Genomic DNA, 19,996 nt, shown 5'->3' on the forward strand with positions numbered 1-19,996 from the left:
TAAGTCAGAATTAGTAATTTACAAATCACAATAACTGACTATACCTAATTTGTTAAGCCAAAAGCAAACAAGCCACAAGATGGCTGAGTATCTGCCAGATTCTGTGAATACCAGATTTATATTCTGATAAGTATTCTGGTAAGCAAGTAAGAATTCTTTGACATAGAAAGAATGTAATCCCTGTTGAATTTAGTTAAGCCTCATTGTGGATAACAATATGAGAGGAAAAAACTGAGTACAGCACTGAGGTTTGTAATCACCTTCTGCCTAGACAAAACTTTTTGAAATTAACCACCATAGCAAAATATTTAGTTTTTTAGAAATAAATAAAACAACAAATAAATAATGAACAATACATTTAATGAACAATATTTAATAAACAATACATTAAAATAATAAATAAATAAGTTCAACTTAACAAAGCAATGTAAACTACCCTGTCGCAACATTAATATATGAACTACATCATAACTATCTGTTTAAAGGTCTTAAGATCTACTGTTGAATTAAAGTCCATTCTTGAGGTAGCAGAGAATTAAACCATAGTAGAGAAAATATGTACCTCAGGGTTGAACTGTGGGGTCCTTGATATTCTCTAAGCTTGGTGGTGGTCTTACAGACGTTTAATTACCAAACTAAGTAATATTATTAGTAGCACTGATGGGGTTATCTAGTTTGTTAATGAAACATCTGCAAGAAAACCACCAAGCTCAGAGAGTACCAAACACCCTGCAGAATTAAACAAGCATGAAATTTGTGATTCTAGTGCCAATCCTTATCCAGCAACCATTACCTCTGTTTGCAGATACTGCCAGCCACCTGATGTCCATACAAAACAACAGGTGATGATGTCTGATGTATTGGACATGCTTAATACAACTACGAATACAGTAACTGAAGCCTATCTGACTCATGAGATGAGGATGAGACAAAAGCAAACATGTTACCTGCTCATTGTGGGTCATACTAAAGTGGAAGTGGGGAAGGCACCTTACATATGATAAGCCTTATTTGCAAAAAATAAGAATTGTAAGGACACACATACATCCATAAAAATGTTCCACTCTTTAGAAACAATTTCTTACCTTATGTTTAGTCATTGCTCCAACAATGAGTGGGCACACCATACCTGACAGGGTCCCCACACCATTGGAGATGCCCATCAAGATACTGGCGTATCGAGGAGCAATATCTAAATGATTGACATTGAATCCTGGGAGGAGATAAAAATGAAATGAGTAAGACACACTGCCTGAAAATGTATATAATTAGGGTGCATTTGGCTACACAATTGCACTTTAATAAGATAATTGTTAATGTTACTGTGGTCTTCTTCAATCTAGTAATACAACTCTTCTAGAGGAGTTGTTCTTCAGTTTCCCTAATGAGATTGGAGAAGACATCCATAACACCAGAGGTGATATTCAGCTGATTTGGACCAGTTCAGGAGAACCAGTAGCGGAAATTTTAACCAGTTCAGAGAACTGGCAAATACCACCTGTGGCTGGCCCTGCCCAGTCACTCCTCATCTTGCCTGCTTGCCCGCCATTGCTAACGTGCCACACCCGCCATTGCTGCCTGCCTCTGCCATGGCCCTGATCTCCCTGGGTCAGTAAACTTGCAAGCCCCACTTGAGTGCCGACTCCTGGCCTGGCCTAGGCCCCTGCGGCAAGCCCCAGTCGAGTTGACCCCAGCCAAGCCTACCTGCCTCTGCCACTGCAAGCCCTGGTCGAGTGCCGACACTTAGGCTGGCCTAGGCCACCGCTGCTGCGCTGCCTCCTCCATCGTCCCTGGCTTGCCTGGCTACACCGCCCCCAGTCCCTTCGGGGAGAGGGGGCGGTTTATAAATTTAATAAACTGAAACTGAAACTGAAACTATCTTTGCTGCTGGCACCATGGCTCCATCGCACGCAGCGATTGTGGCCTAGCTAGCTAGCTTCCCCCCCCCCATCCCTGGCCTCCAGCACCGCTTCCTGTACTTCGTGACCAGGTGAGTGTTTCTGCCGGTTCGGACCGGTTCGGTAGAAGAGCTTCCACAAATCTACCGTACCGGTCAGAAGAGGTTCCATCGGTAGACCTGGAAGTCGCCTGCTCGCTCGTCCTGCCCATTCCATCGCAGGTCTCTCGCTCCCCTGCCCATTTGCACTAAACTAGCCCAGCCCGCCGCTCACTGATTGGCTGGAGTCCAGCCAATCAGTGAGTGGGCTGGAGTCGACCCGCCCGCCTCTAACATCCGTTTAAAAACACGGTGCCAACGGTCAACATTCCACTTTTGAAAAGAGTCTTTCTCATTCCTGAGCAGTTGTCGCATCGCACTTACTGATCGGGTACTCCCTTTGCTTCGCTTCGCCTTCCAGCACCTTGCTGCTTCCCTCAGGTAAGCAACTTGGCGCGAGGGGGGGCGGGGGTGGAGGCTAGGGTGCACCAGCCAGCGGCTTTCGCGAGGGAAGGTCTTCAGGCCATGGGCTGGCATACGCCGCATGGCCAAAAGGGGCACGGTGGCAGCGGGTGGCTAGTGGTGGCGGCCGGAGGCTATCGAAAGCCACGGGCTGGCATATGGTGTGTGGCCAAAAGAGGGTGGCCGGTGGCGGGGGGAGGATAGCGTACCCCAGTCCACGGCTCAATACCTTTAAATAAAACAATTTTTAAAAATTCTATACACAATACATTTAAAAGTATTGAGTATAGAATTGTTAATTTTTTTTAAATTTATTGTGGATAGAATCTTTTTTTTAAATTGTCTTAGACTATTTAAAAAAAAGATTCTACCAACAATAAATTAAAATAAACCATTTTTAAAAATTCTATACTCAATACCTTTAAATAAAATGATTTAAAAAAATTCTATACACAATACATTTAAAAGTCATCCTTCCTCTGTAAGTAGCTGTCTTTATTTCTGGGTGTGCTGGGTTCATCCTTAATATAGTAAGTGCAAGCAATTAAAATCTTCCTTTCTGTGTCTCTTCTTTGTGCAGGTTATTGGAGCAAGGTGGTAAGGTGATGTGCAGAAGACCGGCAACGCCAGTCATCCTTCCTCTGTAAGTAGCTGGCTTTATTGCTGGATGTGCTGGGTTCATCCTTAATATAGTAAGTGCAAGCAATTAAAGTCTTCCTTTCTGTGTCTCTCATTTGTGCAGGTTATTGGAGCAAAATGGTGAGGTGGTGGTGTAGAAGACACAGAAAAGGACAGTAATCCTCATGCCCTTTGGAAACGGAACGGATAGCTAAACTGGACTTGGAGGAAAGAGCCGTTCATCCCAGGTGATCATTGGGAGTGGAGCAGAGGAGTGATCCTAAGGAGATTCCTGCCGGATTTACCACCAGCTGATGCCAGCAACCTGAGGCTGCCTGGCAGGAAGCCGAACAAGAGGACCTCATGATGACCCATGCTTTGAAACTTTTTCAAGAGGCATGGGAGAAACGCCGTTTCCGTGAGAGCCATGCTGAGAGGGAAGCAGATTTTGCTGAGCAAGAGAGATGTGCGGAAGACCTGTCTAACCTGGGGGGGGGGGCTGTGGGCAGACAATAGAGCTGATCGGGATGGGTGCCCCAGCAGCAGCAGCAGCAGGCATCTGAGCCCCTCCAAGGGGGGGAGGGGCCCCCCACAGATGCCAAATGCCAAAAATTCCTCCCCTTGGCATAAAATTTGAACAAGACTCCAAAGAACTGGGATTTTTCCTGGTCCAGGTCTGGAATTACATGCAACAGTATGGAGAGGATTTCCCTAATGAAGCCAAAGTAAGAGCTGTTACTATGGCATTGGAGAACAAAGCTGCAGCCTGGATAGTCGCTTTGCTTAATGATGACTCCTCCCTGCTGAGGGATTACAATGTGTTTATGGTTGCCCTGAGGGAAGCTTTGATGACTCCCCAAGCCGAGCGAAAGGTGAGAACCAAGATGAAGTCTCTTACTCAGGGAAGAAGTCCAGCGGCTGAGTACCTCCAAGAGTTTTGTGAGTTGTCTGTGCATATGTGGGAATGGTCCAAGGAGGCTTTAATGGACAGTTTTATGGATGGTCTGAACAAAGATATATACCAGAAGTGTGTGAATAGAGGGGTCCTATGCAACTTGCAACGCTGGTATGGGATGGCAGCAGATGTGGAAATTGACCTATCCAGGAATAGATACCGAGGAGGCAGTGATAGAGTCAAGAATCCCCCTTCCACCCACTCCAAAGGAGCTCTGAGGGGAAGAAAGAAATGGTCTACAAGCAAGCCCCCATCTACTGCTTGTTTCCGATGCAGGAAGGAAGGACAGCGAGCCGCTACTCAAAAATTGGCCCCAAACCCACCGCTGCTGGAGAGAAGAAACTGGACCAACTGCCAGGAAAACACAAAGAAACCACCTTGAAAGGGGTGGAAGCTGTTGAGGATTTCCATCCCACCCAGGAGGGAGAAGAGTCCTCCTTTCTTTCGGGAAAATATGAAACTGACTCTGATGACAACCGCTTGGTAAGTCCCGGATTGGGCCGCATGACCATTCTAGTAGAACTTAAAGTGCCCTCTACTGGAGCCCAAGGGAAAATGCTTGCCCTCTTAGACTCTGGATGCACCTGTTGCGTAATTAGCCCAGAAGTGGTGGAGAAAATGGTTTAAGACTGAGGACTTTGAAAGTGCCCATTGCCTTTTGCCAACTGGACAGCTCAGTGGCTGGGGGAGCCCCTGCCCATTTTGTAACTAAACCGATAGAAATGTGGATGGGGGATCACCAAGAAACCTTGAGTTTCATCATGACACCTGGGATGGATCGGCCCCTCATACTGGGATTACCGTGGCTTGGAAATGGAACCCTTATCTGAACTGGAGGAAAGGGTGGTTGCACATTCATTCTGCTAAACTCCCTGAGGGGAAGGGGAGGATGTCCCACATAGCCAATGCCGAAACAAACCTAGCTGCCACAGTGCAGGAAAAGATTGAAGGGGAACAGAAAATTTCCAAAGAATATTGGGACCTCAGTGAGGTTTTCAGTGAAAGGGCCTCTAACAGACTACCCCCACCATCACCGTGCCACTAATTGCAGCATTGAAATCCTCCCAGGGGAAAAACTCCCTAAGTCTCAGATTTATTCAATGACCCCACGTGAGATGGAGGAATTACGAAAGTTCATTGACAAAAATTTAAAAAGGGGGTTCATACAACTGGCTAGACCACGGGTGGCCGCACCGATATTGTTCAGGGAAAAGAAAGATGGCTCCTTTCATTTATGTGTTAACTATAAAAACCTAAATGAAGTTGTTTTAGAGAAAAAGGGGAAAAACTAAAAGAAGTGAGAGAGACAAAGGCAACAAGAAGCACACGACCTAAATACACATAGAATCATGTCGGGAGAAATCAAGATTCTGTCATTGAATATCAGTGGTCTAGGACGACTTCCGCGGCTGAAGGCAACAGACGTGTGCGTCCGCCTTCTCGCTGCTTCGGTGGGCTCCCCTGAATCCTAGGGGGAACACAGGGTGCATTGGAGGGGTGCCCTGCTGAAGGGGCGGCTTGCTGAGACCCCCTGGAACGGCCGTGGCCGCGGGGGGGGTGTCTCCAGCCTTGCCCCAGGAGCCGGAGAGCGTAGGGAGTGCGCGGAATGCCACCGCGCGCTTTGCTGAGCGCAGCCTGGAAGGAAATGATTAATTTGAATGCAACAGCTGAAGCGCGGTGAGGTGTGGGCTCTCCCCGGGTCTTTTACAGTTTATTACTCTATTGATTGATCTGCAGTTTTTTCTGGGACTTTGTTTCAACCTGTGGAGGAGTTAAAATTGGAGAGGGGAGGAAATTTCCACCCCCCTTGGAAAAGTGGCACTTGGAAAATCTCTCCCTTGCAAGGGAAAGAGAGAAAGTTTAAAAAGTTTAAAATACTTTCACTTCCCTTAATTAATGGGGAAAAAAATCTCTCTTTTTTTCTCTTTTGACTACAACTGCGAGAGAAAGGATGGTTGAACTGATTCTTCTTTAAACTATGCATGGGAACCTTGATTTTGTTGTTTCCTGACCACCTGTACTGGCTGGGCCAAAATGGCCCACTTCCTCTTTCTTCTTTGTCTTTGTGCATGAGACTCCTCCCTTGAAAAACTTTGTTGCCTTGAACTAATTTCCACCCCAGAGACCTCCAGGAGCCTCTTCAAATAAGTTTTTTCCCTGGATTTGGAATATCTTGATTCACCTATCTGCTCTGGTCTTGTATTAAATGACTTATTCTCCTTTGGATCTGCCTGTTTGGTGGTCTCTACCGGCTGTGCTTTCCCACAGACACCATTTCTCTGTACAGAACAATAACTATCTCCGAGCTTCATGATGGGTCCTAAGAAATTACCGCCTGGAAAGGCCTCATCGGCCCCGACATCTTCTACATCCAGCCCCATTGCTCACCAGTCACAACTGGGATCTTTTTTACAACCTAAAGCCCCTGAAGAGAGTTCAAAGGATTTGTCTACTCAGCAGATGCTTCAAGCCCTCTTAAAGGGACAGGACGAAATGAAAAAACAACTGCAGGACTTAAATGATCAGCTCAGAGAGACACAACAACAAACTACACAGAATGAGCAGAGGATAGGTGTACTGGAGGAGGGTGCAGTTGGGATGAGAGCCAACCTGGAGACAATCCAAAGGGGGAATGCAGAATTTGAGAATCATGTGATAAAAATGGAATTTGAAAGGATGTCTTTTTTTCTTAGGTTCCAAAACTTGCCAGAAGTTGAAAATGAAGATCTTAAGAAGATTATGACCACAATGTTAGCAGAATATATTAACAGAGATAAACAACAGCTTGGGTGGGATATTGACCTGATTTATAGGATTAATTCAGCTATGCAAGAACACATAATGTTCCAAGGGAAGTTCATGTTAAATTTCTTAGAAAAACCACAAGAGATGAGGTTCTAGGAGCTCAAAGGGGAGGACCATTAAAATATAAGGATAAAGAAATAACCATTCTTAAGCAGATCCCAAAGAATATCAATGGTCTAAACTTGCCCCAGAAAAGGAAAGCAATCTTTAATAAACTAAAACATTTGAATTATGATATAATTGCAATGCAAGCGGTCCATATAACTAAACGACAGATCCAAACCTTGGAATATCCTAGATTGGGTAAACCTTACACGGCATTAGCTGATCAAAAGAAAAGAGGAATAGCATTATATGTTAAAGACACGATTCAGACTAAACTAATCTATCATGATGAAGAAGAGAGAATATTAATTGTAGAAATAATGTTAAACCCAAAAATGGTGTCACTGGTTGTAATAAATGAACCTAATGAAGGTGAGGAAATTTTTTATTATGGACTACATAGCATTATTCGAGAGATGGAAAACAAAAATGTCTGTTTAATGGGTGATTTCAAGGCTATAGTTGACCAGAAATGGAACTATAAAAGTGGAAAGAAGAGAAAAAGAGCTAGGAGAATTTTGCCCAGGTCATTCTTCCAAATCGCCGAAGAATTAAATATATATGATGCATGGTGAGAAAGATGTCCAGAGGGAAAGCACATTCATGTCTCGAATAGACATGAATCCTGGTCAAGGAAAGATATGGTCTGGATGTCGATGGAGTTAATTTTGGAAATGAAGGAGATAAACATGGAACCCAATTTATGGGCCGACCACCACCCCATGAGGATTATATGGAAAAAACAAAGGGGCAGTTATCGTTGGTTATTCAATAGAACAATCCTAAAGGATCAGGAATATATTAAAAGAGTTAATTAGGAACTGAGATTCTTCTTCAAACAAAACTGGCCAGGAGACACATCCATACAAAACCTATGGGATACAACTAAGGCATTTATAAGACGGGTCATGATATTGGCTACAGATAGGAAGAAAAAAATTGAGAATCAAAAAATAAGAGAGTTGAAAGAAAGGTATAGAAATTTAGAGAGTGAACTTCAAAAGAAACGACAAAATAGAAGTATAAAAGAAGTATGGAATTGATTAAACATGAATTGGCTATATTTGAAAAAGCAAAATTGGCACAGTCTATAAAAAAAGAAAAAGAAAATTTCTTTGAGAATGCAAATAAACCGGGGTGGTGGCTATCCTATAGGCTGAGGAAGCAGAAGCAAGAGAATTTGATCAATAAATTACAAGATGAAAAAGGTGAGATCTGCTATCAACTAGAGGAAAAGAAAAGGATTGCCCAAGAGTTCTCTGAACAATTATATAGAGAAAACCGAGACTATACAAAGGAAGGAATACTACAATATCTGGAAAAGTCAGATCTGCCAAAGATATCAGAGGAAATAAAAGATATGTTCAATGAAGAAATTAAAACATCAGAGATAATTGAGGCCATACAAAGACAAAAGAATAATAAAGCTGCAGGGCCGGATGGACTGCCAGCAGAAATATATAAAGAATTCCAGGATATGCTTGTTCCAACGCTGTTGGAAGTTTATAGTGCTGTGTTGATAGAGGTGAAGACACTGTTATCATGGACGGAGGCTAACATTGTATTATTACCTAAGGTGAACACAAATCAGATGTTTATACAAAATTACAGACCAATCTGTAATAAATACAGATTACAAGATCTTTGTTCTAATAATAGAACATCATTCCTCACATCATTCATCCACACAGATCAAAATGGATTCCTCCCCAGAACACAAATTAAAAACAGTATGAGAATTATGCTGGACATTCTCGAATATTATGAAGTGCATAATGAAAAACGGGTTGCACTATTTTTTCTCGATGCCCTAAAGGCATTCGATAATGTGAACTGGGAATTTTTGCATCAACAATTGGAACACATGGAATTTGGGGATAAATTTATAAATACGATTAGAGCAATATATACAAATCAAAAAGCCAAAGTAATAATTAATGGTAAATTAATGCAAAGTATAGCAATTCAGAAAGGTACAAGATAAGGTTGTCTTCTACCCTGCTGCTGTTTATATTAACCTTAGAAGTTCTAGCTAGGCATGTACGTAAAGAGGAACAGATAAAGGGACTAGAAATCAAAAAGGAACAATGTAAGTTACAGGCTTTTGTGGACAATCTAGTTTTCGTGTTAGAGGATCCTATAAAGTCTGGTGTGAAACTTACTGAGGAATTGACAGAGTATGGGAAAGTAGCGGGTTTAAAGATAAATATGACAAATACTAAAATGCTGGTTAAAAATATGACATCCAAATGGAAAGATTTAACGAAGAAATTGGGTATCCAAACTGTCAAATATCTAGGTATACATTTATCTGCGAGGTGTTTGTCCATTAAAGAAGACAACTATACTAATTTGATCAATAAGACTAAGAAAGAGAAAGGTGGAAAAACCTACAATTGTCCCTGATGGGTAGGATCGCAGTCATAAAAATGAATGTACTACCAAAATTACTTTTCCTATTTAAGAATATTCCCATTAAATTAGAAAAAGTTTTTTAAAGGATTTGAATCAATTGGTTTCGAAATTTATTTGGCAGGGAAGAAAACCAAGAATAAAACTCAAAGCTATGCAAGACACTAAGGAAAAAGGAGGATTTGGCGTACCAGATTGGGAACTTTATTATACTGCGACCACTCTAACATGGTTAAAAGAATGGATAACGTTGAGAAATAAAAGATTACTCAAATTGGAGGTCATGACCTCCAGGCAGGATGGCATGCTTTCCTATGGTATGAAAAAGGATCTGCACACAAATATTTCAATAGATACTACATCAGACAGTCCCTGTTATTAATATGGAACAAAACTAAACACGATCACTATACCGAAACACCCATTTGGCTATCTACGATGGAAGCATACATACACCCAAATTTAATTAATATGGAAAATATTGTTACATATAAATAGTTATTGAACAGACAGGAGGAGATTAAAATTAGATTAGAATTGGCATCACAAAGGGTACAAGTAGAATGGTGGTCCTATTTACAGATACAATCAAGGTTTGCACAGGATAAGAAGAAGGAAGGTATTGCCAAAGATTACACAGTATTAGATAAACTTTTGATACAGACAGAAAATAGGTTGATCAAAGTGTTGTATAAATTTTTGTTGGAACATAAGCTAGAGGAAGAACATGTCAAAGAAACTATGGTCGCCTGGGTGAAAAATTTCGGTTATAATGTGGAATTGGCTAAGTGGGTAAAACTTTGGATACCTAATCGTAAACTAACAATGGCTACGACGTATAAAGAAAATCTTTATAAAATGTTCTACAGATGGCATCTCTCCCCAGCACAGCTCTCCAAAATGTTTAAAAATCTGGCTCCAAATTGTTGGAAGTGTAAAAAAACCACCAGGCACTTTTTATCATATGTGGTGGACATGCAATGAGGCAAAAAATATTGGAAAATGATTCAATCATGGCTAGAACAAATGGTAGGAGACCAAATTTTGTTCAAACCAGAAATTTTTCTCCTAGGCATAATACTGGAAGGGTTCAAGAAAGATACACTTTATCTAATTATACATGTACTAACTGCGGCACGCATAACTTATGCACAATATTAGAAAAAAGAAAATACACCATCAGAGCTAGATATAATCAGAAAAGTGTTGGCCTGTGCAGAAGCAGATAGGTTCACTCTTGAACTTAAAAATAAAAGGGAATCAGAATATTTTGAAGTCTGGAACAGATTTTATGATTGATATAAGACAAGGTGACAAGACTGGAACAAACTGTATATATTGTGATTGAACAGAAGGATAGACAATGTATTAAGTAAGCTAATAGTTAATGGTTGAGATTAGTTGTATATAATGTGAATGTATGGTCACTTCAACTTTGTGGTACTGCATTGTTTTAAATGTAAAAATAATAAAAATATATTTAAAAAAAATCAAAACCCCTAAATGTGATTTGTGTGGAAAACGTGTACCCTCTGACACTCATGAAGGACATGTTACCCCAGTTGGGTAAAGGGAACATTTTCATGAAGTTGGACATAAGGGATGCATACTACAGAGTCAGAATAAAGGAGGGAAATGAGTGAAAAACTGCTTTCAACTGCCCTTTGGGATGTTCCCAGTTTAGAGTACTCCCGTTTGGAGTTCAGGGGACGCCAGCAGTCTTCATGCAATTAATAAATCAAGACTTGTATGAGCACCTGTACAAGGGGTGTTGGTTTACTTTGACAACATCCTTATCTACACAGAAACACATGAACACGTGACTTTGGTACACTCAGTTCTCAAAAAACTCTGGGCCGCTGAACTTTATGCCAAATTGTCTGTGAATTTCACTAGGAGAGCATCGATTATTTGGGATAACATATCTCCCACAAAGGTATCAAGATGGACCCGGCAAAAGTCTGGGCTGTCACTGAGTGGGCACCTCCTCGCACCGGCAAGCAATTACTGGGATTTGCAAGTTTCTATTGCATTTTATCCTCTCATTCACGAGCATCGCACTGCCAATTACAAATCTCCTAAAATCAAAGGGAAAGATTAAACCTAGGCCGGGTAAGCCTCTGAATTGGACTATGGAATGTCAAGCAGCTTTCGAGAAATTAAAGTGATTGTTCATTGCTGAGCCTATTTTGAAACACCCAAACATGGATGCACCATTCGTGGTTCAAGCTGATGCCAGTGACGTGGCAGTGGGGGCAGTATTGCTCCAAACAAACGCAGAAGGCAAATTACAGAATTTGCAGAAACAGAAAGGAGATGGGCCATATCAGAAAAAGAAGCTTTTGCTGTCAGATGGGCCTTGATGACCTGGCGACATTTCCTGGGGCGGGGCAAAACACCCTTTTGAAGTATGGACTGATCATAAAAACCTGGAAGCATTGAAGACCCCGCATAAGCTATCACCTAAACAAGCATGCTGGGCACAGCATTTCAACTGGCTCAACTTTACCCTAAAATACATCCCAGGAGGGAAGAACTTTATGGCGGATGCTTTGTCCAGGCTTCCCCAGTACAACAGCACCAGTCCAACCGTGGTTCATCCAGTCATCCCGGCTAAGAACATGGCTGCCCCAATGGTGACTAGGAGCCAGGGCCCATGTGACCACGGACCTGATGGACAAACTTAAGAAAGGTCTCGCGTCCGATGACTGGTTCAGAAAACATTCTGATGAATGCACCATGAAAGATGGACTAACTTTGGTGGGAGCTAAGCTGTATATTCCTACCAGCCTAAAAACTGTTGTTCTTCAATGGGCCTATGACTCGAGAATGGCGGGTCATTTTGGATTTGTAAAAACTTTGCATTTGATTAAGAGGCAATGTTGGTGGCCTTCCCTGAAAAAAGACATTGAGTCGTACATAGCCAGTTATCCTGTCTGTGCGGCCATAAAAGACCATATGAGAAGACCATAAGAAAAGCCCCAAGGTCTCCTTCAAAGTGTTGCCCATCCTGGGGCCCCGTGGAAGGAGATATCGATGGATTTTATTGTCGAGTTACCAGAAAGCCTTGGAAATACCGTCATTTGGGTAATAACCAATCTGTTCTCCAAAAAGGTCCATTTTGTGCCTTGTTCCAAGATCCCATCAGCAAAGTCATTGGCTAAATTGTTTATTTTACATGTGCATAGATTACATGGAGTACATGAACACATTATTTCAGGCAGGGGAGGTCCAATTCACCTCCCACTTTTGGAAAGAGTTCCTGAAATTGATTGGCTTTGCCCAGGGATAAACTCCGCCCACCATCCACAGACTAATGGGGCTTGTGAACGGGCTAACTTGTTTCTGGAGCAGTACATTCAGTGTTTTATTAATTACCAACAGGATAATTAGGCTGAACTTTTGCCACATGGAGAGGTGGCGTACAATAATTCAGTACATAGCAGTACCAGAATGACCCCTTTTAAAGTTCTGTTTGGCCAGGATTTTAAACCAATTCCTGAATTGCCTCAAGAGAAATCTCAAAGGAAATAAAGAAACAACTAAAGGAGATGAAAGAAGAAATTAAAGAGAACCAGGCCCAAATTAATAAGAACTCACAGAGACTGGATCTTTTGGAGGGTGGGACAGCTGAGATGAGGGAGGGGATGGAGGGGGTGCAGAAGGGAAACAAAGAACTTGATACCCAACAGATGAAAATAGAGTTTGAGAGAATGTCCTTTTATCTTAGATTCCAAAACGTGATGGAGGCAGATGATGAAAATATAAGGGACATCATGACAAGTATTTTGGCTGAATACATCCAGAAAGAGAAACAACAGATGGGGTGGGAAATAGATCTGGTCTATAGAGTGAACTCAGCCTATGCTAGAACACATAACGTACCCAGGGAGGTACACATTAAATTTCTCAGAAAAAGTACAAGAGATGAAATTCTGAGTGCACAAAGGGGGCAAGCCTTAACATACCAAGATAGGGAAATAACCATCCTGAAACAGATCCCCAAGAAAGTGAGGGAAAAAAGAAAAAGCTATTCGCAATTAGCAAATAAATTATACCAGAAGGGGGTGTGGTTCAGATGGCTGATGCCTGAAGGTATGCTAATATTCTGGGAGGAGACAAGAGTTAGAATTAATACACCCATAGAGGCGCAGGCCTTTATGGAAAAAAACAAAGCACTCCTAGAAAAACCAGATGACCCTACAACAGACATGCAGGACACAGGAGGGGCTGGAGCTCTGTCAGTGGGGGGAGATGGGGCAATACCGAGAAAGCTCAGATCACAAAAATGACCAAGAAAACTCACCTGACATAAACTGATCGAAATTATTAACTGAATCCATATGCTGACTATATGTTACTATTTAGTGATGAATTTTGTGTAAATGTATACTATGAGTATGGAGGGAGGGGGCACCTACCGCATATCGCAACTGCCAAAATTTGTAACCTTTCCTTTACCTTTTCCCCTGTAAAATGTTAAAAAAAAACAATAAAACTTTGTTTATAAAAAAAAGAGAAATCTCAAATTTTATCCTTGTCCGAGTGGAATAATCAACTTCAACAGTTTTGGCCAATGACTCGCAAAGCCTTAGACGTGGTTCACCAGGCTCACAAAAAACAGGCGGATAAAAAAATGGTCTAAGCCTAAAGGGTACCAAGTTGGGGATAGGGTGTTTTTGTCCACTAAATTTCTACAAACCACCCAGAAGTTGAAGAAACTGGGTCTGAAATATGTGGGTCCATTTCTCATTGTGAAAATCATAAATCCAGTATCAGTAAAATTGGAGTTGCCGAAAACCCTTCGGAGGATTTATCACGTATTTCATGTGAACTTGCTAAAACCAGAGCAAACTTCTTCCATTTGTCCACCTCAACCCTCACCCCCTGTTTCTCTTATTGAAGGAGAGCAACATTTTGAGATTAAAGAAATTTTAGATTCTAGGAAACAGAGAGGACACATCCAATATTTGGTGTCCTGGAAAACTTTTCCCCCTTCCTAGCTGAATGGGTGAATGTCAGGGCTCCCAAACTCTTACAGAAGTTCTACACCAAATATCCTGATAATCCTTAATTTTAATATATGCTGTTGGTTGTTATTGTTGTTTTCTTTTGTTTCCCATTTCCCCAGGGATGATGTCCTTTTCTGAAGGAGGGTCGGATGTCAGCCTCTGCTTCACTTACTTACTATCGGCTGCCATAGAAAGAGGGAGGGTGGGGGCATGATATTTGGGATGGGAATAAATGGTACAGGAGTGATATGAAAAAGGGAGTTTTCTTCTCATCATCTTCTGAGCATGCTGGTGGCCGGTATTTGGACTTGGTCAAGGCCAACCATCCTGCATACCAACATGATGATGCCTTTTGGAGATGCACCCCACATGACGCCTAAGGAAGTTGCAGATTGGACACTGGGATGGGGTTGTTGGAGGGAGGGGGCTGGGTTATCATTTGATAAGTATTTGTTCGCGCCTTTCTGGCTCAGATCTTGCTTTATTTTCACTGCTATATTTCTATAACCAGTAAAAGTACTTTAATTCCACGAACAATGGAGTTAGGAATTTTCTTTCTTGGTTATTGATGGAGTCACGCCTGACAGTAGGCCTATGAGAAATGACTTATGGGTCTTAGGGATACAGCAGAATAATCTCAATTTCTTCCTTTGCATTATTTTGATAATACAGCAGAGTAAGAGATATTTGGAAATTTGCAAGGGGGGAGCAAAATGCGGATGGGATGGTGACAAAGCTTGCTAGTGATGATATAGGAAGTTAAGAAAGGAGGGAGTGATTGTGGTATGCTGCTGTTTATCCCAAAATGTATGTGGTGGGATGGCAACACTTACATAGTATAGTGTACAGATAGGCCTTCAGTTACAATAATTAATGGGACCAGATTTTCTGTTGCTAAGCAAAGCAATTGTTAAGTAAGTCATGCCTAGTTTTATGACCCTTTTGCTATGGTTGTTAAGTGATTCTCTGCAATTGTTAAATGAATCACACAGTCATTAAGCAAATCTAACTTTCTCCATTGACTTTGTTTGTCAAAATCTGTCTGGGGAGATTGCACATGGCAGTCACATGAGTCCAGGATGCTGCAACCATTGTTAATATAGGCCAGTTGCCAAGTGCCTGAATTCGACCATGTGATTGTGGAGATGTTGCGATGGTTGCAAGTGTGAGGATTGGTTATAAGTTACTTTTTTCCAATGCTGTTGTAATTTTGAACAGTTGCTAAACAAATGCTTGTAGGTCAAGGACTACTTGTAGTGCTTTGGCATCTTTTCCATCCCTGAAATTGTCCCATGTCAGGTTAAGAAGTTTGGGCATCTCATATTGGACTCCTATCCAGGTAAACATGGGAATGGAGAGGAGATTTACTGCAGAATATAACCATGCCTAAAAGTCAGCCCAACTGTTCAAGAGCTTACCTGAAATAGCAAAGCCACTGAAGCCCACAGCCAGGACGAGAAAAGAAATCGCCATCCCTTTGCTGTGGGAATAACCAACTACTAAGAGTAACGTGGCTTCCATGCCGAACCCTGGTGAGAAATGAAAACCACACATGTAACTATGGATTACAAAAATATTAGCTGCATTCAAGCATTGTATGAAACTAAAACTAAACAAATCATGATATGGCTCAGTATGCAATATAAGAATCCACTCAAAAGTCCCCAGTTTAAAACCAATAATCACCATTAGTGTAAGACCAGGTGAGACAGGTGAGGGACAGATTATCACAGAGAACATCTGTCTGTGTAGTCACTAAGACCTGATGTTGATCAGATGGCACATAATCAATAAACCCAATTACAAGTTCTGCATTATGCTAGTCATTTTTATACTTTGAAGTTCTGAGATCATTTTAGACTATTCTGGAAGGAAGTTTCCTGAAACTTCCCTATAACAGTGCTCTTCAGATGAGGTGGACTACAGTTCCCAATATTCTCATCAGCAGGGTCATGTATTTTGTCTGAGGATTTGAGGACTCGTATTCCAATGCATCTGGTTGAATGTATCAAGTCTTGAGGTGCTTTTTTTTTAAAAAAAAATGAAAGTATTCTTTCATACATGAAAGAAGTTTGGAAGCCTTGGATGTACAAGGCTCTTCAATCTGGTTAGGCTCAGGCTATTGGAAGCCTGAAGTTTGTTAAAGCCAGATCCAAACATTTAAGAGATTTTATTCTATGTGTGCTGGAAACCATGTCTTTCTCCATCATTAAAGATTAAAACGGGATTTATCTGAATTGTCTGCAAAGCTTTTGGATTGGGAGGCCCTGTGGCCCTTCGAACATTGAATTAAAATGCTGACCATGATTGATATCAGCAAGAGATGATGAGATCAGGTATATAACATTATTTTGATTGTAGTAAGCTGCTCACTCCTATTTTAAGAAATACAAGGTGATTCTAGGAGCTGCGGTGGTGAAGTGGTTAGAATGCAGTATTGCAAGCTGTCTCTGTCAACAGCCAGGAGTTCGATTCTCATCAGCTCAAGGTTGGTTCAGCCTTCCATCCTTTTAAGGTCGGTAAAATTAGGACCCAGATTGTTGGGGGTATTAGGCTGACTCTATAAACTACTTAGAGAGGGCTTTGAAGCACTATTAAGCGATATATAAGTTTATAGTAAGTGCTTATGCTGTAGCATGCCTTTCTTTAAAGCTGGGTTCTCCACGCTTGGCAGCTTTAAGACTTGTGGATTCCCAGAACTGGGGAATTCTGAAGTCTTAAAAGTTGCCAAGTTTAAAGACCCCTGCTTTAAAGAATTCAAGTGCCTTTCGTTCAATGTCAGTATACATCCTTTCAATCAGTATCTATCAATCCCATTTTTCTTTTTAAAAAAACCCTCTCCAGAGGCTGCTCAGTTGTAACCCTTGTCCCCACAGCTTGTGCTGTGACGACGATGCCTCTCACTCACCCCCACAGTTCATCATCTTGCGGACATTGGTGGTAGACATAAGTCTTCGCGAGCGCAAGAAGTCAGCAATTTGGCCTCCGATGGGTACAATGATGGTCATAACCAAGTGGGGCAAAGCAGAAAGCATCCCCACCTGTGTGTGAAAAGTGAAGAGAAACAGTCAGCATCCCAGAGACCAGAAGGTGTTAAAAGGCAGCTGAGAAAATCCATGTATCCCTTACAATAACCTTCTTCAACCTTTAAGACTTGGCAGCCTGGCTGGGGAGAGTAGAGGCGAACCGGGCTACGAGTGTGCATACAGCTCCACTTGCACAAGAGGAAGAGAAGCCTTTGGGGCAAAGTTTCACACTCCTTCAGACTTCTCTGTGCCAAAAGCTTTAGCAAAGGGACAGAAGGCCTGAAGCAGTGCAAGATCGCTCCCCTGAAGGCTTTCTTCCATTTGCAAAAGTTTTTGGTGCAGAGAAGAGAAGCCTTAGGGGCACGGTCTTGTACTCCTTTGGACTCACTGAGGTGGCCAGACGCTCCAAAAGTGGATCAGGTAGCCTGCGCAGCAGCCTCAGTCAGCGAAGCTGATCAGGGCGCATTCATCACACTCAGCCTGTCCTCTCACTACTCCATGTTTGGAGCATGGGAGCATCAGCTTTACCCACCCATCTTGGGTTGGGGGCCAAGCTGCATGCGGCGCTAGCCCACCTCTCGCATGGCCTGGTTCCAAATAGGCCATGGCCCAGTTGTGGGGACTTAGAAGAAGAGGGGACTCATGGGAGACAGTAGCTATCTTCCATTCTTTTTCAAAAAATGTATTTATCATATTAGGCAATTAATTAAAAAAATAACTCCAATCCCACTTTCCAGCAGCAAAAAAAAAAAGAAAAAAAGTTTTAGGAAATAATAATAATTTGGCACTTTCCCAAATCTTGCTTTGTCTAAATTTTTCCAATAATGGATATTGATTTATATTGTTTATGTGTGCCTAAAGGCACTACCCACAGTCTTTAATCAAAGTGTGAAACAAAATGGGCCAATCTAAAATTTAGATAGGCTCCCAATTTCTAGGGCCAATGAGGATAAGCATCTTTTACAGAACATACTCAATTTGCCCGTGTGCAATTTTTGCTGGTTAATGACCTCAGTAAAGTTATTTGTATATCCATGTACACATACATACATACACACAAACAAGAAAAAAAAACCCTTTCTTACCTTACTGATTTCAAAGCCAAATACTTCTTCAAAATAGGCTGGCTGGCTGATTAAAAGTAAATAAAATGTCCAGCTTCGGCAAAAATTGGCTACAATGATGGCATAAACAGGCATGGATGTGAAGAACTTACGCCATGGAGCTTTGAATTTCTGCAGAGACAGCAAAGATATATTATCAGATACCTTCCGGATGTGTTGTTTTATAACTTGTATATGTTTCAGATGGGATTTCAACAGACACGCTAGCTAGGGGTATGTCCACCCAGGTTGGAAAGCCCAAGGCTAGAGGACACTGTACTATATAAGTAATTTAATAAATGAAGGTAAAGTTGCTGTGAGCCTTTTGAAGTGCCACAGAGGAGCTGTCTAGCTTACCAATATATACAAGTACTGACCATAAGGGGATTCATAAGGCCGGCGCTCTCTCCAATGCTTTCCTCAATATACTTCTTTTCTTCCTCCGTGATGGTGGGGTGCTGTGCAGGACTCTCATAGGAAACCATCAGCCAGAATATATACCAGAAAATACCAAAGCTCCCTGCAAAGACAAAAGTACAGAATAACTGCTGAGGTCTATGGGCCTTCCATTTTTCCACTCCTGGGTGAACGTGCTCACCACCCCTTTTAAGTCAGAGGAGAACTATTTCAGCAGGAAATCTGTGGCCCCAGTTGCTGATCCTTATCTGGCTTCAACTGTTTATGTTTCCCATCATTCCGCTTGTTGGGAGGAAAATGCTCCCCGATTAGGATTCTTCCCACCGGGATGCAACAATCAGCACTTTGAAGAAATACTTGAATAATGAAGCAGAGCTGCCAGAGAGAAGCTTTCAAAGAACCAAGATGAGTGACGTTCAGCAAGGCCTCTTGGCTAGCTAGAAAGACTGATATTCAAACATGATCTTATATACCCTTTCTGAATTTTGGTTAAAACTGGTTTTTGGTGACATTTAATTCTGTGCTTGCTGACGTTTAATCCTGTGTTTATTGGTGGGATAATTTTCCCTATTCAGTTTTGTTTGGAAGGAAGAAAGTTAATCTCTGTTCCTGAAAAGAAGCAGGGTTGAGAAATTTGGCTAGTTCCTGTGTCTATTTGTTCTGGCAGTAGGTCAAACAAGCAACAGCTACTGTGTTTGCTCTTTTGCTAAATTCTAGCGCTAATTGTGTTTTTTGTAGTTAAGCTTATCTCAAGTGTTTACACTTGAACTTGCTGGGATGTGAGCCAGCGGTGGGATTCACTTATACCTTCCCTACCGGTTTGCAAATGAGAGCGCACGCACCACATCTGCATGCGCAGTGCTCGCACATTACACTGGGGTGGAGCCACCACTTCCAGTTCACCCGAAACAGAGAGATCCGGTTGAATACTACCTCTGGTGTGAGCTCTGGCAATGAGCCAGACAGGGCTTTTCTTCCCTTGTGTAAACCCTTGTGATTTAATTATTTGTATTATGTTTGGATTGTTTGCTGCCTCATGGTTTCTTCTTCTATCTGGGGAGGGGGCCCTTCCTTCACACTCATCTGACCTTTTGCCAAAGTGATGGGTGACAAAATGTAGCAGACCTGGAGCTTTTCTGTAGACG

At 41.8% G+C, this 19,996-nt stretch overlaps 1 protein-coding gene across 1 annotated transcript in view; it reads right to left on the reverse strand.

The window, feature by feature from the left end:
• The window catches only part of SLC17A7 (solute carrier family 17 member 7), a gene marked incomplete at its 5' end in the record, with an annotated part of 68,482 nt that overhangs the window by 5,176 nt on the left and 43,310 nt on the right, over positions 1–19,996 (reverse strand). Inside the window, 5 exons of the mRNA XM_081933675.1 lie at positions 1,086–1,213; positions 15,724–15,834; positions 17,214–17,346; positions 18,417–18,566; positions 18,812–18,954. Of these exons, the coding sequence (XP_081789801.1) occupies positions 1,086–1,213; positions 15,724–15,834; positions 17,214–17,346; positions 18,417–18,566; positions 18,812–18,954 (665 nt within the window). The remainder of the gene's footprint in view (positions 1–1,085; positions 1,214–15,723; positions 15,835–17,213; positions 17,347–18,416; positions 18,567–18,811; positions 18,955–19,996) is intronic.

This window comes from Natrix helvetica (genome assembly GCF_964273705.1).
Source record: "Natrix helvetica genome assembly, chromosome: Z".
Taxonomy (NCBI): Eukaryota; Metazoa; Chordata; class Lepidosauria; order Squamata; family Natricidae; genus Natrix; species Natrix helvetica.